A 26,482-nucleotide genomic window follows, 5' to 3' on the forward strand; every position below is an offset into this window, starting at 1 on the left:
CTGGATGATTATGTAAAGCAAGAATTTCACATTTTTTAATGTTCAATGTAACAACTGATGCTTTTGAGAACTGACTGATTGAATCCAATGCTGTGGAGATCTGCCTTTCATCTTTTAGAAATAGAGTCGTATCATCTGCAAACTGACTTATGACAATGTGTTTTCCCATGAAGTTTAAGCCATCAGATTTATTCATTTTAATCATGATAGACAGTAGTTCAGCAACCAATATACTGTACTGTAAATAATAAAGGCGAGCTATTGCAGCCCTGTCTCTGAACCGTGAACACGTTCCATGTTCCAGAGATACACAGCTGTTCATATCATTGTAAAGCAGACCAATTAAATTAGTAAATTTCTGTCCAAAACCAAAAAGATTTAAAGTTTCTAAAATAAAGGGATGTTCAACCGAATCGAAAGCTTTGTAGAAATCTAAAAAAACAATGAAACCCTGATCTACATACATATGACTGTAATCTATTAAATCTAATACCAATCGTATGTTACTATGAATAGATCTTCCAGCAAGGAAGCCAGATTGTCTTTCACTTATTATCTGGGGCAAGCCTTTTTTCATTCTAGCTGCAATAATTCCCAATAATAATTTATAATCAGTATTCAAAAGTGTAATGGATCTTAAATTATCTAGCAATCATTTGTCTTTGCCATGTTTGGGAATAAGTATTATTAAGCCTTGCTTCATGGTTGTTATTAATTCTTTCTTAGCTATGCATTCTTGAATTGCCTTAAATAACATTTGTCTGATATCTTGCCAAAAGAATCTATAAAATTCGTCTGTGAGCCAATCCGTATGCGGGGATTTATTTAATGATAATCTTAAGCTCACATCATCCAGTTCTTCAATTAATTCTGACTCACAAAGTATGAAGTCTTTAATTTTATTTAAAAATTTAGAGGAATGTTGTTGGGAATATGCAGAAGTGTAGGGATTATTATAAAATGCAAAGACCGTCTTCTCAATGGTTTTATTATCCTTACACTCTGATCCATTTATCAGTAGGCTTGATATTGCCTTATTTTCCCGTCTTCTCTTCTCTAAATTGCTGAAGTACGAGGTGTTCTTTTCTCCTTGCTTTATCCATTTCGCTCGCGATCTCACAAACGTACCTTGAGCTCTTTTTGCAATACATATCATCTAATTTGGACTGAAATATTAATAGTTTGTCTTTATCTTCACTGTTTAATTCTGCCTTATCACAGTATTTGCTAACAATTTACATTCTTCTGTTCTTTTTTTCTCAAGGCAATCTCCTTACTAAATTTTATGGAACTTTCTCTAATTCTATATTTTACAAATTCCCATTTACAGCAGAAACCATTTATAGACTCATTATTTTCAATTTCAATTATTATTTCTTTGATCTTTGTACAACATTCTTCATTTTTTAACAGATTAGCATTAAGTTTCCAGTAGCCTTTATTTTTCTTTATTCTATCAACTGGATTTAATTTCATTTCTACAATACAATGATCTGTTAATAATGGGGCTCTAGAAATCGAGATATCTGAGGCAAGTTCTCCAAGCACGTAATCCACCAGCCAGGAGTCAATCCTAGATTTACAGGTATTATTTGGTTTTGTAGCGATTTTGGCTCGCGAAGCAAGGTAAATATTTATAAGCGACTATAACGTGTTATAGTGACTTCCAAATATTTTAACCTAAGTTGAAATTAATGGTACTGGAATTAACGTTACGCTTATTTGGTCTGTTCGTCCGGCGAACAGGCCATGTAACCTTTATTAATTCTATGAAGGCGGTATCTTCCCAGCCAAGAAAGATTCGCTTTCCTTTTACTGTATACCGTAATTTAAATTAAATTAACTTAATAGAGCATGTAGTTCAGACCAGATATTGCAGGTACCTTAATTTGTGAGCGATACTCAGAGACAAATCACCTGTGGCTCAAAATTATGACATTTAATGAATGACACAAACACAACATAAAACTAACTACACAAACAAACAAAAGAAATAGGGAAAACGAAAATGAAAATAAAATAAAACAATAGAAATTAAAATTGGGGAAAGGGAGGAAGAGACTGGAAAGAAGAAACTAGAGAAAGGAAGGAAAGGAATGGCAAGCTTAGACTCAAAAATTAATCACACCCTAACTGGGAAATCGTCACAGAAACTTAAATTCACCTTAAGATTCAATGAAAGATTCCTACTTAAAATTACGCATCTAAATTGGTTGGTAAAGGAAACGGTTACTTGCACTGGCTTACTGAACAAGAGTCCGGATGCAACAGAGAAATCTCTGAAAAGTCAGTTAGGGTGGGGTCAGACGTTCTTCCAAGTTCTCCTGAAGATCAGAGCAGTTGTCGTTCTTGGAAGTGAAGCTTGCTGGAACTTCTTTGAAGGAAGATGGAGTCGTCTTGAAGCTGTTCCGGAAGTCTGACCACGGTGTTTGTGACAATTTAAAGGTCTTGAACTCCACTCATCTTTGGGGAGATGACCAATACTTCGGTCAAGGTTTTGGAGGGAAAAACTCCCTTTGTTTCAGGTGTCTGTGGGCGTGGTTTAGCTATCAAACTTTTAGATGACTTTAAAGTTTGATCCAGGGTGTATTAAGACGGTATGGCGCCTTTCGTGCTAAAATAAAATGCACCAGTGCTTGAAAAATGAGTAACCGATAATTTTGTGGTCATTTGGATACTAAACATGAAGGGTAATGACGGTATGAAGGCAGCGGTAAATTACATACATAGATCATTAATCAAAGTATAACTTATTTTAAAGTACAATGTTGTTTTCTGACACATGAATAAAATACACCCTTGTCAGGAAATTAAGGAGCAAATAATTTTAAGTCAGGCAAGCCTTAAAAGAAGAACACATTACAAAAAGGGTTATAAGAATGAGAACCATAGAGTACCTTATCTTCGGGTTTTATTAGTAAAAGGAATGTCTCATTGTGTTGTGTGTGTGTGTGTGTGTGTGTGTGTGTGTGTGTTGAGGGCCCCTAATCAGAGAAGCCGCATGGGGTTATCTGGTATTAGTGTAGGCTCCAGTCATTCTGGAGCCAGGTGTGTGTGTAAAACTGGGTTGCTCATCGGTTAATTGAGGAGTAGATGTTGAAATTTAGGGTGCCTGGGACATGAAATCTAAAAATGACTGGTACCAAACGCTACAGTTTAAACCAGGAATATTGTTTTACACCTGGATTTAGGCTTCTCCAAATATCTATCAGGTGATTTTTATTCATAAATTCCCCTATTGTATGGTTTAAGTGGTAGGTGTCAAATTTAGTGGGCCGTCTATCTTCCCATTCGTCAGGTGTCATATCCTAGTTCTAATAAAGTATTTATAATTTCTTCAAGCATTTGTCTATTTTGGGCAACAGTTCTATGACCATACACATGGTATGAAAAAAAAACCATACATTTTTAGAACCACATCAGCCAATGACCTTGGTTATCTGTCCTGTATGTAACTATATCACCTGGAAACCTAATAAAACAAACTGCAACACCAGCAGACTTATTGGTCCCATGACTAAACAGAATTCGATCACCCCATTGGTTAGACCAAAACTTAACATCCACTTCGGAAGAATGAGTTTCTTGTAGTAACAAACAATGTGGTTTTTGCCCTTTACATAATAAAAATAATGCTTTTCTTTTGACTAAATCTTTTAGGGTGCTTTAACACCTGCCTTGTTTAGTTCGGTTGAATCGTACCAGAGTTCGATTGCTCATTTGGTGCGGTTTGTTTGGGCGAGGTGAGAATGCAGCAATCGAACTCTGGTGCGCACCAAAAGCGGACCAAACAAGCGTACTGAGACCTCCTTGAAGAGTTATGTTTGCTTTCAAACAAACTCTGGTATGGTTCATTTGTGGTGAGAACACGATCCGAGATCGAATAGACCTAACTGCAAAAAGTATTGTGCATTTTGGACTAAACCAGCTGCCATAGTGGGTCATTGGCAATATTTTCGGAAGATGAGCATGTCACGGTTTCGCAAAAGTAATGCTCGCCGCCTCCTGAAGTGACTTGCGATGCGTCTTCGCCATTTGCAGTGCATTAAAATGATATTTTCAAGCCGCATCTGCGCTTCATTCTGAAAATTAAGACTTTGCATAGAATGCTGTATACAAGCAATGTAGTAGATTACAACCACGAACTTAATTGCAGTCGTCTCTCCATGGTGTACCGTATGCTGTATTTTCCTCTTTTTGTTTACTTCCGGAGTTTCTTTGAAATTTCCCGCATGTTTATTCTGACCAATCGAGAAGCAGTTTACCTTTCTCTCTGCACATCGGGGAATCCGTGCAGTGCGCCATAACTCCTCCTTGACAAGTCTCTGGACAAATAACACAACTACATGTCTATTCCTGTTGTCTTGTTTTCTTCCGACTCTGTGCACTATATCAATCGCTTCTTCGAGCTGTCGCTGTTCCATGTCAGGGGCGATGTCCTTGAACAGTTGTATGACATCTGATCTAATGTCTTCGTTCTTTCCTTCTGATGAACTTTCAGTTTCAGACACCATCGCATCTTATATCTCTCCTGGTCCCTGATTCTCTCTTTAAGCTCTTGATTTTCTTTGCACAGACGTTCATTGCACTTTTCTAACTCGATGACTTTCCCTTTGCATTCCTTAAATTCTTCAGCATTGAACTGCACTGCTTTTGATAGGCTAGCAATCATGCTGCTACTCTGCTTAGCTTGCTCTCGCAATTGCGTCAGTTGCTCATTCAAGTTCTTCTCCAAACTATGGTCAGGTTAGGTACCTCATTTTTTTTTCCTTGTAGTTTTGCTCTTTTTCTTTTTCTTACTCGGAGTTAATGGCGTAGTCAAGTCTTTTCTTTTACTAATTATGTTAACCTTCATATCGTAGTCATGGTCTGTAGACTGTTTGAGGATCTTTGTGCTCATCGCAGCTTGCTTTTCTCACGGTTTGATCATACTTTTAAAATGTTTGGAGCGTTTTTATCAGCAGATAATCAGATTTTATACCATTTCTCTTCCGTCTCTGACGCGAGTGACTGTTCAACACGCCATCTTCCCCGGAAGTCGCCCTCGACACACAGTTTCGGTTAAAGCTATCCTTACCGTTGTCATAGCACTTTATTTGTATTGCTCGTTTAATGTCTGTTTTGTGTTCAAGTTTGCTTCCTCTAACTTGTTTTTATGGTATTGTTGTCCTAAGCAATCACTAAAATAATATATAAAATTGTTAAGGTTAACATGTGACACAAAATAAACGTATGAGAAAATGTAGTAAAATTAAACTATAGTTAATGGTGATTGCTAAAGCAACATTCTTATTCTCTTGCATACTTATTACTAGAACGGTACATTTCCTAAAGAAAATGTGAATGTGCTTGCACGTTGCAAGTTCCCCTCATCGTGCTGAGTGTTCTGATATGTCACATGTCCATGTTGTGCTAAATGTTTTATTTTGCTAATTTTGGGGGCGGGGCTACATGTGACGTCATTTCCCCTCATCTTGCTGAGTGTTTTGATATATGACATGTCCATGTTGTGCTAATTTTTTTTGATTTCGCTTGAATTTTAGAAATTTCCCATTCATTTCTATGGGACTTTTTTGGCCTCTTTTTCGCCCGCTGTGCGACCATCATTGGTTGGATCACTTGTAAAATAAGGTGCACTACATGGTTGCTAGGGTATGGCTACACAGTTACTATGGTTATATTTGCAGAGTAGTTTCTCACCTGCAACAAAAGAGCACACCTGAAAATCCATTTATCTTTTCCTGAAACAAGCACCATGAAGATCTTGAACTAAAGCATCAATCAGAGATTTTACTGGGAAAAAATTTAATCACGCTACAATAAGGATCATTAGTTCAAATTTAATGTATTAACTAACATTTACTAATCATGAGCAATAAATTATTGTATGTAGTAATCTTTGTTAAAATAAAGATTATTCTTTGTTCATGTTAGTTCACAGGATATTAACTAATGTTAACACGGTGTTAATAATGTATTAGTAAATGCTGAAATTAACATGAACAAAATGAATAAATGCTGTAGAAGTGCAGTTCATTATTAGTTCATGTTAAGTAATGTGGTAACTAATGTCAACTAATGAACCTTTATTATAAAGTTTTAGAAAAAAAAATACTGTCTAAGGGTGGATTCAAACCCCGAATCTCTGCATGCTAAACAGATTCGCTATCCACTAGGCCATTCAGGAACACGAGAAAGCCTTTGCGGTTTTATGTATTAATTCACTAATGTGAAGAACGGCGATTCTAACAATACCCAAGCTTTATTATATTAAAGTCATTCTTATCATTCTTTGTGATATACGTGTCATATGTGTAAAAAAAAATTATGTAATGTGAGGAGACAAAGAAAAAATGCGCTGAATTAATGGGTGGCTCTTAAAAGAGCCGTTGCTGCTCTTAAAAGGACATTAGTTTAAAGTGAAATAAAAAATTATAAAAACTACACTGATAGTTGAAAACAACAAAAAGTTATACAAATGGCAGAAACAACAACATATGTGACCACCGTGCTGTCCAAGGCACGCCACGACTAGTTTTAAGCATTAAACCTCTAAATACACGGTTGAATGTTATATTGTTTGAAAGCTTAGACTCTCAGGATTTTATTAAGCCCACACACAAAGCATAATATGAATTATAGCCATCATACTAATTTAATCCAAGTTGATAGTCACCGGAAATAGGCGGCGCTTACCTTTCTTCACTGGGGTAATATTTTCCAAAACAAATGCTTGTACAAAATCCCCAAGAGTCTAAGGAACATGTAACTGGAATATGTAAGCCTTTTAATCCAAAACGCGTTTCTGACCGAAATGTGCAAACAACAATCCACTTCCGTCCTTTGTTTTCGGCTCTCACTTTATTTTCCAAAACAAATGCTTGTAAAAAATCCCCAAGAGTCTAAGGAACTGGAATATGTAAGCCTTTTAATCCAAAACGCTTTAATCCAAAATGCGTTTCTGTCCGAAACACACAGCACTTCCGTCCTTTGTTTTCGGCTCTCACTTGTCCTAGGAGGCTTAAAAAAATACACTGAGCCGTCAGATTTGTAGTCCAGGGCCTAACGAATCAAACGAAAATCATGAAAATAGGGGGCGATCCCACAATATATATATATATATATATATATATATATATATATATATATATATATATATATATGAAATGAAACTGAAGCTCATTGTGAAATATAGCAACAAGCTTTAAAGACCTTTACACAGATTCACTGGTGTCTGCTGCCCTCTTGCAGAATAATAATAATCAGAATAATAAGTATGCAAGAGAATAAGAATGTGCTTTGCAAGCACATTAACTAGAACGGTACATTTCCTAAAGAAAATGTGAATGTGCTTGCACGTGGCAAGTTCCCCTCATCGTGCTAAGTGTTCTGATATGTCACATGTCCATGTTGTGCTAAATTTTTGATTTTGCTAATTTTGGTGGCGGGGCTACACGTGACGTCAGTTCGTGACGATGAGGGGAACTGACGTCACGTGTAGCCCCGCCCTCAAAATTAGCGAAATCAAAAATTATTCTGCTCCTTCTTCCGGACACTTTTTCGGCGCGTAACTTGTCCCGCAGCTTTTGTCCTAGACCCGTAAATGAGGTGTCAAATCGACCGGCTCATTGAGGAGAATTCTGGAATTCCCAGTATGGAAGTTCAAAGGAGTGTTTTTTCCCCATAGACTTGAATGAGGAATCTCTCTGTAGATGTGCTAACATCCAAAAGAGGGCAGCAGACACCAGTGAATCTGTCAGATCACACAACGTTGGAAGAAAAAGATCAAGGACGGAAGTACATTTTTCGGTCAGAAACGCGTTTTGGATTAAAGCGTTTTGGATTAAAAGGTTTACATATTCCAGTTCCTTAGACTCTTGGGGATTTTTTTTACAAGCATTTGTTTTGGAAAATAAAGTGAGAGCCGAAAACAAAGGACGGAAGTGGATTGTTGTTTACACATTTCGGTCAGAAACGCGTTTTGGATTAAAGCGTTTTGGATTAAAAGGCTTACATATTCCAGTTCCTTAGACTCTTGGGGATTTTTTTTACAAGCATTTGTTTGGGAAAATACTCCCCCAGTGAAGAAAGGTAAGCGCCGCCTATTTCCCGTGACTATCAACTTGGATTAAATTAGTATGATGTCTATAAATCATATTATGCTTTGTGTGTGGGCTTAATAAAATCCTGAGAGTCTAAGCTTTCAAAACAATATAACATTTAACCGTGTATTTGATGTTTAAAACTAGTGTTGCGTGCCTTGGACAGCACGGCGGTCACATATGTTGTTTCTGCCATTTGTATAACTTTTTGTTGTTTTCAACTATCAGTGTAGTTTTTATAATTTTTTATTTCACTTTAAACTAATGTCCTTTTAAGAACAGCAATGGCTCTTTTAAGAGCCACCCATTAATTAAAATTAAGCGCATTTTTTCTTTGTCTCCTCACATTACATAATTATTTTTTGACATGATATGACACGTATATCACAAAGAATGATAAGAATGACTGTAATATAATAAAGCTTGGGTATTGTTAGACGCGCCATTCTTACTAATTGTGTAAGAGAGGTGTGCTATGACGTTTATAAGCAATCGGAATTCTGGAATTCCCGGTACGGAAGCTCAAAGGGTTTTTTTCCCCCCATAGACTTGAAGGGGGAATTCTTAAAACTCTTTTGGTCTCTCTGTAGATGTAAGAGAGACTCTCAATACATGTAACTATCATCTCCACACTATCAATCCAATGATTCCACAAGTATTGGCCCCCAATCAATACACTTTTGTCCAAAAGTATTGGCACACCACCGGGTATTCACGTGACGTCACGTGTATCTCCGCCCCCAAAATACTGTTCAATGCAGTACAATAAGTAGCATTCCATAATGACTGCAGTAGTAGCTTAGTAGCCACTTTTGTCCAAAAGTATTGGTACCCCACCGGGTAGTCACGTGACGTCATGTGTAGCCCCGCCCCCAAAAACTATTCTATGCAGTATAATAATAAGTAGAATTCCATAATGACTGCAGTTTTGACATGAAATGTCAAAACACTTTTGCCCAAAAGTATTGGCACCCCACCGGGTATTCACGTGACGTCCCGTGTAGCCCCGCCCCCAAAGTAAGCGAAATCAACAAGTTAGCACAACATGGACATGTCATACATCAAAACACTCAGAACGATGAGGGGAAGTGCCTCACGCGTGTTTTGGTCACGTCACGTGACGTCACGTGTAGCCCCGCCCCCAATGTAAGCGAAATCAAAAAGTTAGCACAACATGGACATGTCATATATCAAAACACTCAGAATGATGAGGGGAAGTACACATTAAATTGTATTATTTGTCTCATGTTTGGTGGAGTTATGGCACTGCTTTGGTTCAGTTTTGGCAAAGAAGCGGTGTGCCATATTTGGGCCACATAAATTACATTTGGCTCATGCTTGGTAAACTTATGGCACTGCTTTGGTTCAGTTTTGGCAAAGGAGATGTGGGCCATATCTGGGCCGACAAACACAAACTAATCTGGGCCACAGCTCAGCTGTTTATCTGGCCCAAATCTGGGCCAAAGGAAATTTGCTGACTGGGGTGCTATGACTTTTATAAGCGATCGGACTAACGATGTTCGCACAGCTGACGAAAAAGCGGCCAAAAAAGTCCCATAGAAATGAATGGGAAATTCCTAAAATTCCTTTAAGCTCTCACACACACAGCATGCGCAGAGCTCAGGCACGGCTTCTCTCTCTGTGTTCTCCTTGTCAATGTAGATGTAAAGGAGATTCTCAATTCATGTAACTATCAACTCCACACTATCAATCCAATGATTCCAAAAGTATTGGCCCCCTGGTGACGGCACTCAACACCACGTGACGTCACGTGTAGCCCCGCCCCCAAAATGAGCGAAATTAAAGATTTAGCACAACATAGACATGTCATATATCAAAACACTCAGCACGATGAGGGGAACTGACGTCACGTGTAGTCCCGCCCCCAAAATTAGCAAAATAAAAAGATTTGCACAACATGGACATGTTACACATCAAAACACTCAGCACGATGAGGGGAACTTGCCACGTGCAAGCACATTCACATTTTCTTCAGGAAATGTACCGTTCTAGTTCTTTATATTATTCCTTATGTTTACCTTCTGTTATGTTTATATTCTGTAATGCTGCTTTGAGACGATGTCTATTGGAAAAAACGCTATACAAATAAACTTGTACTTGAACTTAAAGCTCTTTAAAAATGCAAAACATTACAATACTCAAAATTATATAGAAAATGGTGTACAAAAGTGAGACACAGATCTGATTTCATTATATTATGCTTCATTAATATACACAGCATAACTGACTCACCGTCCCTTCCAATAATTTATCTTTAAAAACACATCATTAATGAATAATTTTAAATCCACTGTTACTTAAATTATTTCTGATTAGTAAGCCCCTTATGAAGAAACTAGACCAATTTATCATATTACATACCTATATTAAACTTTCCATTTATTCCTAAAATATTAGAAAAAATCTCAGGGTGTGTCTGCTTAATTACATTGAACATAATTATAAACACAACACACATTTCCACAAATTTCTATGTACACAAAAGGCCTATTTCTCTCAAAAATTGTTCACAAATCTGTCTAACTGTGTTAGTGAGCACTTCTCCTTTTCTGAGATAATCCATCCACTCACCAGTGGATGGTGTTGTACTGATTAGACAGCATTATTATTGCACAGGTGTGCCTTAATTCAATTCAATTCAATTCAAGTTTATTTGTATAGCGCTTTTTACAATAGACATTGTCTCAAAGCAGCTTTACAGAACATAAACATAAAGCAGAAGGTAGACATAATTAATGATAAAGGAAATAACGAATAATAAAAGAAATAAGAATTAACAGAATAAAAATTCTAGATTATTATTAGATGTATATAGTTCACAGTGTGTATGTATTTATTCCCCTATGAGCAAGTCTGAGATGACTCAGGCAGCAGTGGCAAGGAAAAACTCCCTTAAATTGGTAAAGGAAGAAACCTTGAGAGGAACCGGACTCAAGGGGGAACCCATCCTCATATGGGTGACACTGGGGGTGTGATTGTAATATACAGTCAAACAAATGGTGTATTGGTGTGAGGTTTAAGGACTTCTGATCTTCTGAGTACCACAGAGTCTAACTGGAGATGTCTCAGGATTCTTAGAGTCGGCCTCGGCTCAGTGGATGTCCAAAGGCTTCGTCCCACAGAGGACGATGGGAGCTGGTACAGTGTCTGGATGCCTCGGGATGGGTACAAAGAGAAAAGCAGTGGAAAGGGATTAACATATCTGCCGTTCATAAAAATGTGCTGGTCTGATGTACTGGTGCATGATATTATGGGATGTATTATGTGTACGCCTGACTGAAGAGATGAGTTTTTAATCTACATTTAAACTGGGAAAGTGTGTCTGAGCCCCGAACACTATCAGGAAGACTATTCCAAAGTTTGGGAGCTAAATAAGAAAATGCTCTACCACCTTTAGTAGACTTAGATATTCTGGGAACTACCAAAAGCCCTGAGTTTTGTGATCTCAGAGAGCGTGAAGGATTGTAACGTGTTAGCAGACTAGTTAGATACATGGGAGCTAAACCATTAAGAGCCTTGTACGTAAGTAGCAGCAGTTTGTAGTCAATTCTATACCTAACAGGTAGCCAGTGTAGAGATGATAAAATTGGGGTTATATGGTCATACTTTCTTGTCCTAGTGAGAACTCTGGCAGCTGCATTTTGGACTAACTGTAACCTATTTATTAAAGATGCAGGACAACCACCTAGTAATGCATTACAATAGTCCAGTCTAGAGGTCATGAACGCATGAACTAGCTTCTCATCAGATACAGACAGGATGTTTCTCAGCTTGGCAATGTTTCTAAGGTGGAAGAAGGCTGTTTTGGTAGTATGGGCGATATGATTTTTAAAAGACAAGTTACTGTCTAGTATAACACCGAGGTCTTTCACTGTCGAGCTACTTGTAATAGTACATCCCTCTAAATGGGAGTTAAGTTGTGAGAGTTTATGTGCACTGGTTTTTGGACCTATAAGTAGTATTTCAGTCTTATCGGAGTTTAACAATAGAAAGTTGCAGCTCATCCAGTCTTTTATCTCTCTAAGGCACCGAGATAATTTGGACACTGTGGCTATTTCATCTGGTTTTGATGAGATATATAACTGTGTGTCATCAGCATAACAATGGAAACTAATCCCATGTCTTCTAATAATGTTCCCTAATGGAAGCATGTATATAGAGAAAAGCAGAGGTCCTAGAACTGATCCTCGAGGGACCCCATAATTAACTGGTAGTAAACTGGAGGATTCACCATTTAATTCTACAAAATGGTATCGGTCAGACAGATAGGATCTAAACCAGCTTAAAGCCTGACCATGAATACCTGTGTAATATTGTAAGCGATCTAGAAGAATGTTGTGATCTATAGTGTCGAATGCAGCACTAAGGTCAAGTAGAACTAATAGTGACATACAGTCTTGGTCCGAAGCTAAGAACAAGTCGTTTGTAACTTTAACAAGTGCAGTTTCTGTGCTATGATGGGGCCTGAAACCTGACTGAAACTCTTCAAGGATGTTGCTCTCCTGTAAGAAGGAGCTCAGTTGAACAGACACAACCTTCAAGTATTTTAGACATAAACGGGAGGTGTGAGATAGGTCTGTAATTTGATAGTTCATTAGGGTCTAAGTTAGGTTTTTTGATGAGTGGCCTAATAACTGCCAACTTAAAAGACTTCGGGACGTAACCTAAAGATAACGAGGAGTTAATGATATTAAGAAGAGGCTCACCAGCTTTATGTAACACTTCTTTCAGTAATTTAGTTGGGATGGGGTCTAGTGAACATGTTGTTGATTTAGCTGTAGTAATAAGTTTATCTAACTCTTCCTGTCCTGTACTTGTAAAGCTGTGTAAAGCCTTAGGTGAGATTGTGTCACTGGTTGCTCTCATATGTTGGGCGTCACCTATTTTATTCCTGATACTTTCGATTTTATCAGTGAAGAATCTCATAAAGTCCTCACTACTGAAATGTGATGGAATAGTGTGTTCAGATTTCTGATTTTTTGTTAAACTAGCCACTGTGCTAAATAAAACCCTGGGATTGTTCTGGTTATTTTCTATGAGTTTGCTCAGGTGCTCAGCCCTAGCAGCTTTTAGAGCCTGTCTATAGCTGGACATACTGTCCTTATACGCAATTCCTTAGGCTGGCCACAATAAAATGGCACTCTAAAATGTGCAGTTTTGCTGTATTGAGGGGTACAGTATCTGGTGTCCACACAGACTGCCCAGGTACTTGTTCAGTCTCTTGTCATTTCTAGACTGGATTACTGCAATGCACTGCTGGCAGGTCTACCTATGATATGCAATCCGTCCTCTGCAAATGATCCAAAATGCAGCTGCCCGGCTTGTTTTCAACCTGCCAAAGTTCTCGCATACCACCCCGCCGCTGCGATCCCTCCACTGGCTTCCGGTAGCTGCACGCATCCGGTTCAAAACACTGATGCTGGCCTACAAAGCCAAAAATGGACCAGCTCCCTCTTACCTCAAAGCCCTCATCATTCCTCGCACTGCACCCCGCAACCTCCGATCTACCAGCACTGCTCGACTGGTTCCACCATCTCTCGGGGTAAGAGGCAAGTATACTACAAGACTCTTCTCTGTACTGGCACCAAGGTGGTGGAATGAACTTCCCATAGAGGTCCGGACAGCTAAGTCACTAGCTATTTTCAAGCTGCGGTTGAAGACCTACTTATTCAGGAAGCACTTCAACTAGCACTTCTTTCCTTATCCTTTGCATTAAAACAAAACAAAAACAAAAAAAAAACCCTTTGACACTTTTTTTTTCATTGTAACTTTGAACAAATGTTTTAAACTCATGGTATCTTAAGTATGTAACCTAGTGAACCAGCATTAATGTATTCAGTGTTAGAGATTTAAGCACTTATGTATGTCGCTCTGGATAAGGGTGTCTGCCAAATGCTGTAAATGTAAATGTTAATGGTGTGACCACCATTTGGCCTGTGGAATGTTGATCCACTCCTCTTCACTGGCTGTGCAAAGTTGCTGGATATTGGCAGGAACTGCAACACGCTATCATATATGCTGATCCAGAGCATCCCAAACATGCTCAAAGTGTGACATGTCCGGTGAGTATGCTGGGAGAACTGGGAGATTTTCAGCTTAGAGGAATTGTGTACAAATCCTTGCAACATTGTGTACAAATCCTTTGTTGCCGCTGTGACCCCCGTACCAAAAAAAAAAAAATTTCTCTCCAAAATTTCAGAGCAAATTGTTGCTAATCAATTGAAATCTCATCTAACTACAAACAATCTTTTTGAGCCCCTTCAATCTGGATTCCGTAAACTCCACAGCACCGAAACAGCTTTAGTCAAGTCAAGAGTCAAGTCAAGAAGCTTTTTATTGTCATTTCAACCATATATAGCTGTTGCAGTACACAGTGAAATGAGACAACGTTTCTCCAGGATCAAGGTGCTACATAAAACAAAGACAGGGCTAAGGACATGTAAGTAGTCTTAGCCACATAAAGTGCAACTGTGCAACCTGGTGCAAACAGTGCAGGACAAGACAAGCAAGACAGTGCAGGACAAAAGACAGTGCAGGACAAAAAACAGTGCAGACATTAAGTTACAAGACAATACAAAAAGTACAAAAAATGCAATACACAAAAGACAATACACAGTAACAGAAACAGCGCCGACCGACCAGTGTAAATACTGAATGTTCAAACAGTATTTTGTGCAGTAAAAGAATGAACAGCAGCAGGTTCTTAGCAGCAGGTCCTTTGGATTATATATGGAGTTGTGCAAAAAACAGCAGATGACTGAGATATTGTCCAATATGTGCAAAAACAGTGTGTGCAAAACAGTGTGTGTGTTTTGTGAGGGTCTGTGCAGTCCATACAGATGATGTGTGTGTATGTTGTGCTCAGTATAGTACAGTTCGGTTATTGAGAAGTCTGATGGCATGTGGGAAGAAACTGTTACGCAGTCTGGTCGTGAGGGCCCGAATGCTTCGGTACCTTTTTCCAGACGGCAGGAGGGTGAAGAGTGTGTGTGAGGGGTGTGTGGGGTCATCCACAATGCTGTTGCCTTTGCGGACGCAGCGTGTGGTGTAAGTGTCCATGATAGAGGGAAGAGAGACCCCAATGATCTTCTCCGCTGTCCTCACTATCCGCTGCAGGGTTTTGCGATCCGAGATCGTACAGTTCCCAAACCAGACAGTGATGCAGCTGCTCAGGATGCTCTCAATGGTCCCTCTGTAGAACATGGTCAGGGTTGGGGGAGGGAGATGTGCCTTTCTCAGCCTTCGGAGGAAGTAGAGACGCTGCTGGGCTTTCTTGGTGATGGCGCTGGTGTTGAGTGACCAGGTGAGGTTCTCCGCTAGGTGAACACCCAGAAATTTGGTGCTCTTGACGATCTCTACAGATGATCCGTCGATGTTCAGCGGAGAGTGGTCGCTCTGTGCTCTCCTGAAGTCCACAACCATCTCTTTAGTTTTGTCCACATTCAGAGAAAGGTTGTTGGCTCTACACCAGGCAGTTAGTTGTTGCACCTCCTCCCTGTATGCTGACTCGTCGTTCTTGTTGATGAGACCCACCACGGTCGTGTCATCGGCGAACTTAATTAGTTAAGGTCACTAATGATTTGTTAATAGCTTCTGATTCTGGCTGTCTTTCTTTCTTGATTCTTCTCCACTCAATTTTACTTACTCGGTTAGAGTCTGTGTTTGGTGTCTCTGGGACTGCACTGAGCTGGTTTGAATCTTATCTTTCGAAAGCAGTTCATTACTTTGGGTGGTTACAGGTCTGATATTGATGTTGTGAAATCTGGTGTTCCTCAAGGCTCAATCTTGGAACCCTTACTTTTTAGCATTTACATTTATCCATTGGGTCAACTTTTAAGATCACTTGGTCTCAACTTTCACTTTTATGCAGATGAAACTCAGGTTTATGTACATTCAAAACCTGATGTTAAGGTGGCTGTGTCTTTTCTCTCTCAATGTATCTCTAAGATAAAAAAAAATGGATGTCTGGAAATTTCTTGTGTCTGAACAGTGACAAGACAGAGGTAATACTCATTGGTTCACCCTACTGATTATGTAAGGCTGGTCTTTATCTTTAAGTGTGGATGGCTCTACACTAGAATTCAAAACAAAACTAAAAAATTTAGGGGTGATATTTGATGCACATTTAAAATTTGTTCCCCATGTTCAGAACACTGTAGACATTATTCTTTTATCTTAAAAACATTGCCAAATTGCATCCTATGCTGTCAATCTCCCAGTGGTTGAAAAGCTGATCGATATCTTTGTGTTTTCCTGCATTGATTATTGTAATGCTTTGCTGGTCGAGGTTTCAAACGTTACCCTAAATAAATTACAGCGGGTCCAAAATTCAGCCGCACAAATCCTGACTGGAAGCAGGGCAAGGGATCACATCACTCCAGTTTTGCATTGGCTCCCAGTCAGATATTGGGTGGATTTTAAAGTTCTTACAGTATGCTTACCTACAAAGCTTTGAATGGTTTGGCTCCTCTCTACCTTTCTGAGCTTTTAGCCCCGTGCACACCAGTGCGTGCTCTCCGCTCTTCGGAATCTGGCCTTTTAATCGTCCCACATACTCGTTTTAAATCTATGGGTGATAGGGCATTTTCTTCAGTAGCTCCAAGACTCTGGAATTCCTTGCCTGTTCAGATTAGGCAAGCAGAAGTGTTTAGTGTTTTTAAATCCTCCCTTAAAGCTTATTTCTTTAGGGTAGCTTTTACTTGAATTTGATTTTGTTACTTGTTTTGATATCATCTTTTTATTCTTGTGTGTTTTTATATCTTACTTATTTTTAACTTATTATTTGTATAAGTGCATGTTTCCTTTTTTTTTCTTTTGTGAAGCGCTTTGCGATCTACGTTTAAAGGTTATGGATGAATAGCACAACAATGGGCCTCAGGATCTCGTCACGGTATCTCTGTGCATTCAAAATGCCATCAATAAAATGCACCTGTGTTCATTGTCCATAACATATACCTGCCCATACCATAACCCCACCACCACCATGAGCCACTAGATCCACAACGCTGATGTCAGCAAACCGCTAACCCACATGATGCCATAAACGCGGTCTGCCATCTGCCCTGCACAGTGAAAACCAGGATTCATCCGTAAAGAGAACACCTCTCAAAGTGCCAGACGCCTTCGAATGTGAGCATTTGCCCATTCAAGTTGGTTACAAAGAACAGCAGTCAGGTCGAGACCCCAATGAGGACGACAAGCATGAGAGCACAGTTTCTGACAGTTTGTGCAGAAATTCTTTGGTTATGCAACCCAATAGTTGCAGCAGCTGTCCGGGTGGCTGGTCTCAGATGATCTTGGAGGTGAAGATGCTGGATGTGGAGGTCCTGGGCTGGTGTGGTTACACGTGGTATATATGAATGTATATGTGGTCTGCGGTTGTGAGACCGGTTGGATGTACTGCCAACTTCTTTGAAACACCTTTGGAGACAGCTTATGGTAAAGAATTCACGGGGAACAGCTCTGGTGGACATTCCTGCAGTCAGCATGCCAGTTGCACGCTCCCTCAAAACTTGCAACATCTGTGGCATTGTGCTATGTGATATAAACTGCACATTTTAGGGGGTTTTTACACCTGGTCACTTCATGCATTTTCTGTGATCCGATAGCTATCCGATCGTAAAAAGACCAGGTGTAAATGCCCTCCAGAAACGGTTTCGATATAAACCGATCGCTCAAACCACTTCAGGAGGTGGTTTGGGATGCATTTCAGATGAAACTGGACAGGTGTAAATGCATGTGGTTGTTCAAGCCACATACATCAGCGTTATACTCCTCCCAAACGGAAGAACGTCACTCGAAGGTGACTCACGAGTCATGCATCGTGCCAGAAACAAATATGTCTTCCCACCAGCGCTGGCTCCGATCTTTCTCCCAGGTGTCTTGTTGGGTCTTAAAATGCACTGCTGCCGCCAGCGAAAATGCAGCAAACAGTAAATGCTGTTTTTTGTAGCAACCGCATATACCAAAGCGTGTTGCTTTTCAATTACCCTGGAAATGAGGTAAAATATATTTGCATATTGGGCGGGAGTAGAAAGATCAGATTGATATCCGATGTGGCCTAATGTAAATGGAACAGTTTTAACAAATCAGATAGCTATCGGATCAGAGAAAACACATGAAGTGACCAGGTGTAAAAAGGCCCATAGAGTGGCCTTTCATTATGCCACACTTGTGAGGTGGATGGATTATCTCGGCAAACGAGAAGTGCTTACTAACACAGATTTAGAAAGATTTGTGAACAATATTTGAGAGAAATAGAATTTGAGAGAATTTTGTGTACATAGAAAAAGTCTTAGAGCTTTGAGTTCAGCTCATGAAAAATTGGGCAAAAACAAATGTGTTGCATTTATAATTTTGTTCAGTATATGTTCCTTATTCCAGGAAAACAATATCTTTCAACAAAAACTAAGCGTTTAAGAGTTTTTCCTGAAAGATTAAGGTTTCAGACCCCAACAAAACAAAGAAACTTTTATAGTCAAAATAGCAAATGACTTGGTTTTAGCTTGGAAAGCTGCATCTCACTGTTAGTTTTACATGATCTTAGTGCTACATTCAACTATTGATTATGACATTCTCCTAAATTGCTTAGAAAATTACACAGGGTTTCAGGGACAGGCAGGCTCATGATCTATTTCTTGATCTATCTTAGCAAAAACTTGACTAAAGGCAAAGAATTTTCTACTTTTTAGGAGTGCCTAGGTCCAGCAGTTCTCCACTGCATGTCCAACCCCTTAATAAATAGTGCCTATAACCCAATTGAATATTTAAAGTTTTTTCTAATTAAGGGTCAAAGAAAAAAGTGCTTTAATCCTACTGGAATTGTTAAAATTGTTCGTATTAATAGAGATTCAAGCATGAATTACCTGTAACCCTATTAGATTTTAGATTTTTTATTAGATTATTTTTATTAGGAGTCTAAGCATTAAGTTCTTTTAACCTTACTGGAAATTGTAAGTTGTTCTGCTTCTTCTTAAAACTCAGATTCTTTACAAAATTTCTATGCTTATTCATGGATTCTTGCTCTACTGTTTTATGAATTTGTATTATATTTGAAGCCTACTCTTTTTTATGCTTTTTTTCTTGTCCTAGGATTTTGACCAATTTTCTCAAACCTGGGGTCAGACTATCCAGGAGAGTGTGAAACTCAATGGTTACCAAAAACGTTAAATGTTAAAATTTGTCACAAATTAATAAAATAACACAATTTTGGGCTTCTGTACTTAACTGCCTCAACGCTATGGACACAGCCACACTCCATGGGGTTTCAACTATTTTAAACCTCAATAATCAGTTTCTGTCACAGCATATCAGACAAAACCCCACTCCATTGAGTTTTTTTGTATTATACAAATCAGGCTTAAAATAATATTGATCAAGTTTAAAATACAGAACCGCAATGCTTCTGGTTATTAGAGCTACAGTGTTTCAGGGTCCTTATACAGTTTCAGTTACTTTTTGAGACAAAATTCAAGATAGATACATATTTGTTAGAATGATCCCTAAACATTTAAATACTAAATCAAATTAGTGACAAACTATTTTTGTCAAGTGACCTTCTTGTTTAAATTCCAATTTGCCATTAGTAATGAAGTTAAAATGTTATGCAAAATCTTGTCATGCAGGCACACTTGTAAATAAATATTCTCTTTCTCTCTGCTTCATTCATAGCCTGCTTCTTCTATTATTTATAAGTATATTGGAAAAAAAAAATTTCACCTCAGAAATCTTTATCTATCCATAATATCTGATCTTTATCTATGCCTAATATCTGTCCCTACAGAGCAAGGGTGAGGTGATGGTGTGCAAGGAAAAACGTCCTGAAATGGTATGAGGAAGAAACCTTGAGAGGAATCAGGCTGAGAAGGGAACCCAATCCTCATTTGTGTGACAGTGGTCAGTAAATAATGTATATGTTAATAATGTCCTTTCTACAATGGTTTATAGTCGAGTGGAATTGTACAACCAAGAGATCCAGAGGAACTAATAGGTCAGGGTAATTTCTAAGTTCATTACAGAATTAACACTAATTCCTTGCTGCCAATGTATTTAAATGTTCCCAATGAAGACCGACAAAGCTGAATGACACAATGACAGACAGTGTGGTAGTCTCAAAGTGGTTCTATCCGCACTATTTCTATGGGTCACGGCTGTCCATTTAGATCTATCCCAGCAAAGTGCACCACCAAGTGACGAGACTCCAACCGGGCGTAGAGTCTGGAAAGAAGCGGTGGTCACATTGGGAACCTGTGAGTGGCATGTATAGCTTGACAGAGAGATGGAGATAGAGAGAGTAATAAAATTATAGGGTATGCTTGTAATTATGTGATCATTAAAGACATTTTTGTGAGCTGAAATATACCACTATATTCTCAATTAAAAGTAACATGTTATGTAATTTACTGTTGTACACTAGTAGAAGTTACCAATATTTTTCTTGAACTTTTTGAACTTTTCATAGGTGCATTTTTGTGCAGTAATTGTGGTTTGAATAGTAGTGTGTGCCTTCACAACATCACCTGTCACTTACAATCATTATAACCCTACTACGATATCGCAGTTGAGAGGGCCAAGATAATAACATGTTCTGGTAAATGTTATCCTGCTCTCTGTGTTGTTTGGGGGTTTTAGGTGGGGGAGGTGTTACTGATAAAAACACAGTATGTTCTTCACAATGCCCCATGCAAAACACATTGCCCTAGCCATAGCACAAAAAAGTAGTTTATAAGTATACTTTATCTTTATCTGTACTTAATATTTGGAGAACATATATGTGTATATTTTGACCTCATATTCTTCTTTGAGTAAAATATCTACCACACTTAATGTATTACAGATCTTCTTTAAAAAAAAAAAAAAAAAAAAAAAAAAAACACCCCACAGAGTCGTTAACACATTAAGGAATGCAGCGTTTAGCCTGGATCCTACTAGCCTGTAGCGTATTTAAAGGAGAATCGGAATCTTTATTCTGGTAGACGCTGTACAGTATAATGGTTTATTTAAAGCACGGTCACACCCAGCTTAGCATTGTGTGGATTCGCCATGATAGCAGTGGAGGTCTTGCCAGTGTGATAGAGCAGAGTAAGTTGGCATCGAAAAAAAAGAGGGATAAATCCTAAGCATACTGATCCTGTCCTGTAAATTAGCGTGCATATGCCAAATCTGGCCTGGACTGCTCAGGAGACTCATGTAATGTAGACAGATATGGAATTTTGTCGCATGTATTTGCAGTGGAAACACGCCATATCAAGTTATTTACGTGGATAAAGGAATGCGATTTGAATAATTATGCGAAAGTACTTTTCTTAGTTTTAAGAAAAGGCACTCCGAGTGAACAAATGTTGCTTCAAATGAACGTGAAATGTGATGCTTCGGTTCACATTCTAATTTATATTCAATCACGTCTCTACAAAGAGGGCAAAACACAATGCAAATTTGTAACATAAACGACAAAGCAAAACGCTGTACATATGCTACACAAGAGTAAAATATTTTAAATTTACTGCCTGGTGAGCTTTAATTAGAGAGACAGACATTCCATTCCACACCAGAATCAGGTCAAATATTCCAGTCCATATTTTAACTCTGACCCCTAACGGTGTAAGGCCCATCCAAATATAATACAGAGACATGGGATTCACTCACAACTTCTGTTCTATGTAATGAAGAATGTCGGAGTGAGCTGAGGAGATGCTGACAAAATATTTTGAGCTCTGGAATTATCAAAAGTGGAAGTCTCAGGTGGCTATGGAGCTGGGACGATCATATTTCAGAAGGTCCAGAGCGCTGCTACTCACAATGATGTTCAAATGGGGTAATGGCGAATTAAAAGCTTTTTTTTTCTGTGAAATTAGTTGTAGAAAAAGTTCGCAACCTGAATAATTATATATTTGCTGTTGGAATAAAATGGTTTATTAAATGTTAGGAATCCACCGTATCATTTTAAGATCTGATTCGATCGGAATTAATGTAGTTAAATAAATTTTAGTACATATACAACAAAACTACTTTTTATTGTGACCGCTAGGTACCAGCTTATACCTCGGTAGCTATGTTACACATAAGGACATATCATACTATTTAATTAATAGAGGATAATTACATTTGGCAGGTGTGTTGAGACGAGATGGAGTGCAAACGGAAGTGCTGGCCAAAAAGGAAATGGATTGACATATCTGTGTATGTCTGTTTGAGCGTGTTTACTCATGTATGAGTGTGATATTGTATGCGACACAATCCATACGAGAAATACAAAGAGAGTGAGAATGAGAGAGAATAAGAGAGAATGATAATGAGAATAAAGTGATTTTTGTGCTAAGAACGCTGTTAGTGGTTATGGATCAATCAGCGCCATCAGTGTGCGGCGTTTCTATAAACAATAAAAAGTTTCAGCGCAGTAATTAGAATTTAGCTCCTAAGTGGATCCAGCAGGATGTAAATTTACTGAATCGTATTTACGAGTCAGTAAATACGATGCAAAACCTGCAGGTAAGAGACGGAAGCCTAACGTCTAGTAAGCCTTCGTAACGTCTATTAATCTATATTTTACAAATTTATTTATTTATTTTTAATATTTGCTATTTTACTATTAATTATAAATTCTCCAAGACATGGCCTGCGTCAGAACATGGTACGGTCATGGTCTACCCCTTGCGGTGCTGCTTATACCCGCACAAAATTAAGATGCATAGCCTACATATAAAGCAGTTTCATACAAAAGTTCGACTTCAATAACTTAGATGTACCTGTTCTTAACCTACTATTAGATATATTAAAACGCATAATTGCATCAAAACACCTCGTGATTATAAAGTTTTACTCATAGCACTTCGTTGCTATGTACCTGTACTATTCAATTAGAATAAAGTTATTTCTATCAATCTATTTAAATTGTATACAATGCAGACCACCCATGCGAAAATTTTTTTTGAAGAGGGTAGTTTGGCTAATATTGTTTAATTTTGCGGTATCTCTGGTCATAACTGAGTTTTGTCTCAGTTTTGTCTTTTTTCCAACGGAATTCGGGAATTTTCACAAGAACTGGCAATGTCATAGTTGCACGTCGCCATGGCAGCCGGCGAGACTTTCGCGCGCAAGACTATTGTCTTTGGCTGAAAGAGGAGGGCGGGGTAATGGGGGGTCGGTAGTCTCTCTTAGAGGGGGGTTTCTGAGACGGTTGTATTTTTTGAGCATGTGTGGTTTTCTTTATACGACAGTGTGAAGCAAAACAATCGCTCTAAACATCGAATTAACAGTAACAATTTGTATAATTTACAGCAACAGTCTCAGCTGAACTGACTAAGAATGCATTCAAAAAAGAATGATCACTGACAGTAACCGTGTTCAGACTACTGAAACTCCTACAGATAGGGTGACCTTGCACTATTTCTTGGCCAGCAAAATGAAATGGTTAATGAAACATTTTACACAAATTAATGATGAATTCAGACAAGCAGTAAACTGTATAATGCACTTACTGTATGTTGTATTTGATCAGTCAAAAGATACTTGTTATCCAAAGTTTGCTTATTTATTTTTGCAATGCAGTGGACAGTCTAATGTTGCCAGCAAATAAGGGAAGGAGGTTATAGCTACCAGCAAATCAAATGTCTGAATTGTCACTTGCCTCACAGTACATGATATGCCTTAGTAATCTTTTTAATAACTCAGTACAGATTAAAGCAAGTATTACATGTTACAGAAATGAGGTGGCAGAGTGCTGAACTAGTAGCTATGAGCTGTAGTGTCTCATTAGCAACATCAACTTTTAGATTATCAAACCTCAGACACCAAAATTGTGTGACTGCATTTGGGGCAAAAACAATTGTCATGCAAGTGCCTTGGCCAAATATTTCTTTTACATCATCAAATTTCACAGCAATTTTAACATTGTTTAGTTCATTCTAATAAATTTTATTCATATCAGGCTGGGTTTCATAGAATTCTGTAAATATCAATTTACCCTGAATATTTTGCCTTCTAACCTGAGCTTGAGTTTCTATGTAAGTGTAGCTTCAGTGATGATTCTCTTTGTCCATGTTGATTTCCTCAGTTCTCAATTGGATTCTCAGTTGTCTTAGAAAACTCAAAAGAAATATGCCATTAGGTGGATTGGCTAAAATAAAAGTTAATAAATTACATTTTTACTAACAACAGTAATCCATGCATGTTTATGTTTACTTGTGAGAATACCTCATTAACGACCACTACCAAAAACAGCAGCAGTAATTAAAGCAGCAATAAAATGACCTTTTGTTACATTTTAAATAGCCTACTTTATTTTTAAAATGATCAATATTTTTTTTTTTTTTTACAATTTTCAATATGTAACATGATTTGTGTAATTTAGATGCATCACATCAACAGTGTTTGAATATTTTTTCCCTCAAAGTACTCTGCTATTTTTATGTTCAGCTAAGACCCCTTCATCATGTGAACATCAATATTTATACACCAGACTTAAAGATTCACAGACTTTTATACAACTGTACAGTCTCCTGAAAATGCTGCTTGAAAGTTTGAGTATTTATTCCTATATTTCTGAATAAATATGAAATATATCTGATATATATCAGATTTTCAAAGAAGTCCTGAAAGTGAACAAATAGAACACAATCATACAAATACGCCAACAATATTATTGTAATGGAGTATGTGAACTCGTGTGAAACTATAAACAACTGTATTAAACAAGCAGGCAAACAGATCCAAATTTTAAGGCAGAATTGTAGATGGGAAAGACAGGCAGGATGGTCAATAAACACAGGTAAGCAGTCAGCAAGGCAAAAGTACAGATGAGGGCAAGGCAAACGTAGAGTAATCCAATAAACGTTAGCAATGGTCATGAACTGCAAACATGCAATGAGCACTTGGCAAAACAAAGGATTGGTACACACAGAGTGACGATACTTCGCATGGTATGTATAGTGCACTCCAGAAATTATTTTTCCAATAGTCCTCTAGCTTGTCCACATGACCTTTGGCAAACTTCATGCGCAGCAATGTTCTTTTTGGAGAGTAGTGGTTTTCTTCTTGCAACTCTACCTTGCACACCAAGGTTGTTCAGTATTCACCTGATGGCAGACTCATGAACATTAACATAAAGGCCTCCTTTACTTTGCCTTAATTCCTTAGAAGTTACCCTTTATTCCTTTTTGACTCAACAGACTATTACATTTCTTGCTTGAGTTATCTTTGATGGTTGATCACGTCTGGGAATGTCCCAATATTGTTGGTTTGTACAGAATCTATCTGACTATAGATTCTTGGAGTCCAAATTCTTTAGAGATGATTTTATAAACTTTTCCAATGTGACGAGCAACAATAACTCTTTTTCTGACGTCCTCAAAAATTTCCATTGTTTTTGCAATGATCCCCTTCCACAAACACACGTCATGAACATCAGACTTTGATATATCTCTCTTCAAATAAAATCGGACACTCATGGAGACCCGATGGACTCTAATTTGATCTTGAAATGAAACCTAGAGATTCACATACTTTTGACTCTCACTGATATATAATATTGGAAAAGTTTCCTGAATAAAAAATTGCCAAGTATTATATATTTGTCTGATCTGTTTGATTGGGTTCACCTTGTCTGCTTTTGGGACTTGTGTGAAAATCTGTTGATGTTTCGGGTTAAATTTATGCAGAAATACACACACTTTTGTTATCTGCACTTAATGCTCTCTGGCTTTTCAGTGCTTCCTGTTACCCATCAGGGAGAATAAATATCTTCAGGGATAAAAATTCAGACCCATGTGCAGGGATAACATAAAAGGGACTTTGTTACCGGGAAAAAAATAAAAGGCAAGAAACACTAGGAAACCGGTGGTATTGATTTGGAATTATTTGGAATATATATTTGGAATTGGGTTTGGAATAATTCTCACAAGTATACATACCACAAATGTAAACATGCATGGATTACTGTTGTTGGTGAAAATTTAATTCATTATATTTTATTTAATCCAATCCACCTACTGGCATGTTTCTTTGGAGTTTTCCTGAAAAATGGAGAACCCAGAAGAAAATCAACATGGACAAAGGAAATAATCACAGAAGCTACAGTCATATAGTAACTCAAGCTCAGGATAGAACCTAGAAAACATTTTGCCTGTTAATTCCACATACTCTGTACTCTGTGCACTGCTAATTTAAAACTTGAGATCTTTGTTTTTACTGAGAAATTCAAAGAATTGTTATAAGTCCAAATGTTACATTCATATTGCTGTAATTGCCCCTAATATTTTTCTCTGTTAGCTCTTTATAACTTCTTTGTTACTTACTTTAATGGCAAATAAATACAACATTTTTATTATCTAATAAAAAGGGGGCATGGTGGTTTAGTGGTTAGC

At 38.0% G+C, this 26,482-nt stretch overlaps 1 protein-coding gene across 3 annotated transcripts in view; it reads left to right on the forward strand.

Moving 5' to 3' along the window:
• Window positions 1-8,056: 8,056 nt before the first annotated feature.
• crb2b (crumbs cell polarity complex component 2b) overlaps window positions 8,057-26,482 on the forward strand; it is a 33,094-nt gene continuing 14,668 nt past the window's right edge. The window contains exons 1-2 of one of the 3 annotated variants that reach the window (XM_047800159.1): window positions 8,057-8,091; window positions 19,906-20,018. Coding sequence is in view for 2 of the 3 variants with exons in the window: in XM_047800158.1 (XP_047656114.1) it covers window positions 21,813-21,936 (124 nt within the window). In the remaining variant the exon portion in view is untranslated. Of the gene's footprint in view, window positions 8,092-19,905; window positions 20,019-21,089; window positions 21,204-21,667; window positions 21,937-26,482 lie in introns of those variants that run through there. The other 2 variants (XM_027167324.2, XM_047800158.1) reach the window with 2 other exon arrangements.

Source organism: Tachysurus fulvidraco, chromosome 14 (genome assembly GCF_022655615.1).
Source record: "Tachysurus fulvidraco isolate hzauxx_2018 chromosome 14, HZAU_PFXX_2.0, whole genome shotgun sequence".
NCBI lineage: Eukaryota > Metazoa > Chordata > Actinopteri > Siluriformes > Bagridae > Tachysurus > Tachysurus fulvidraco.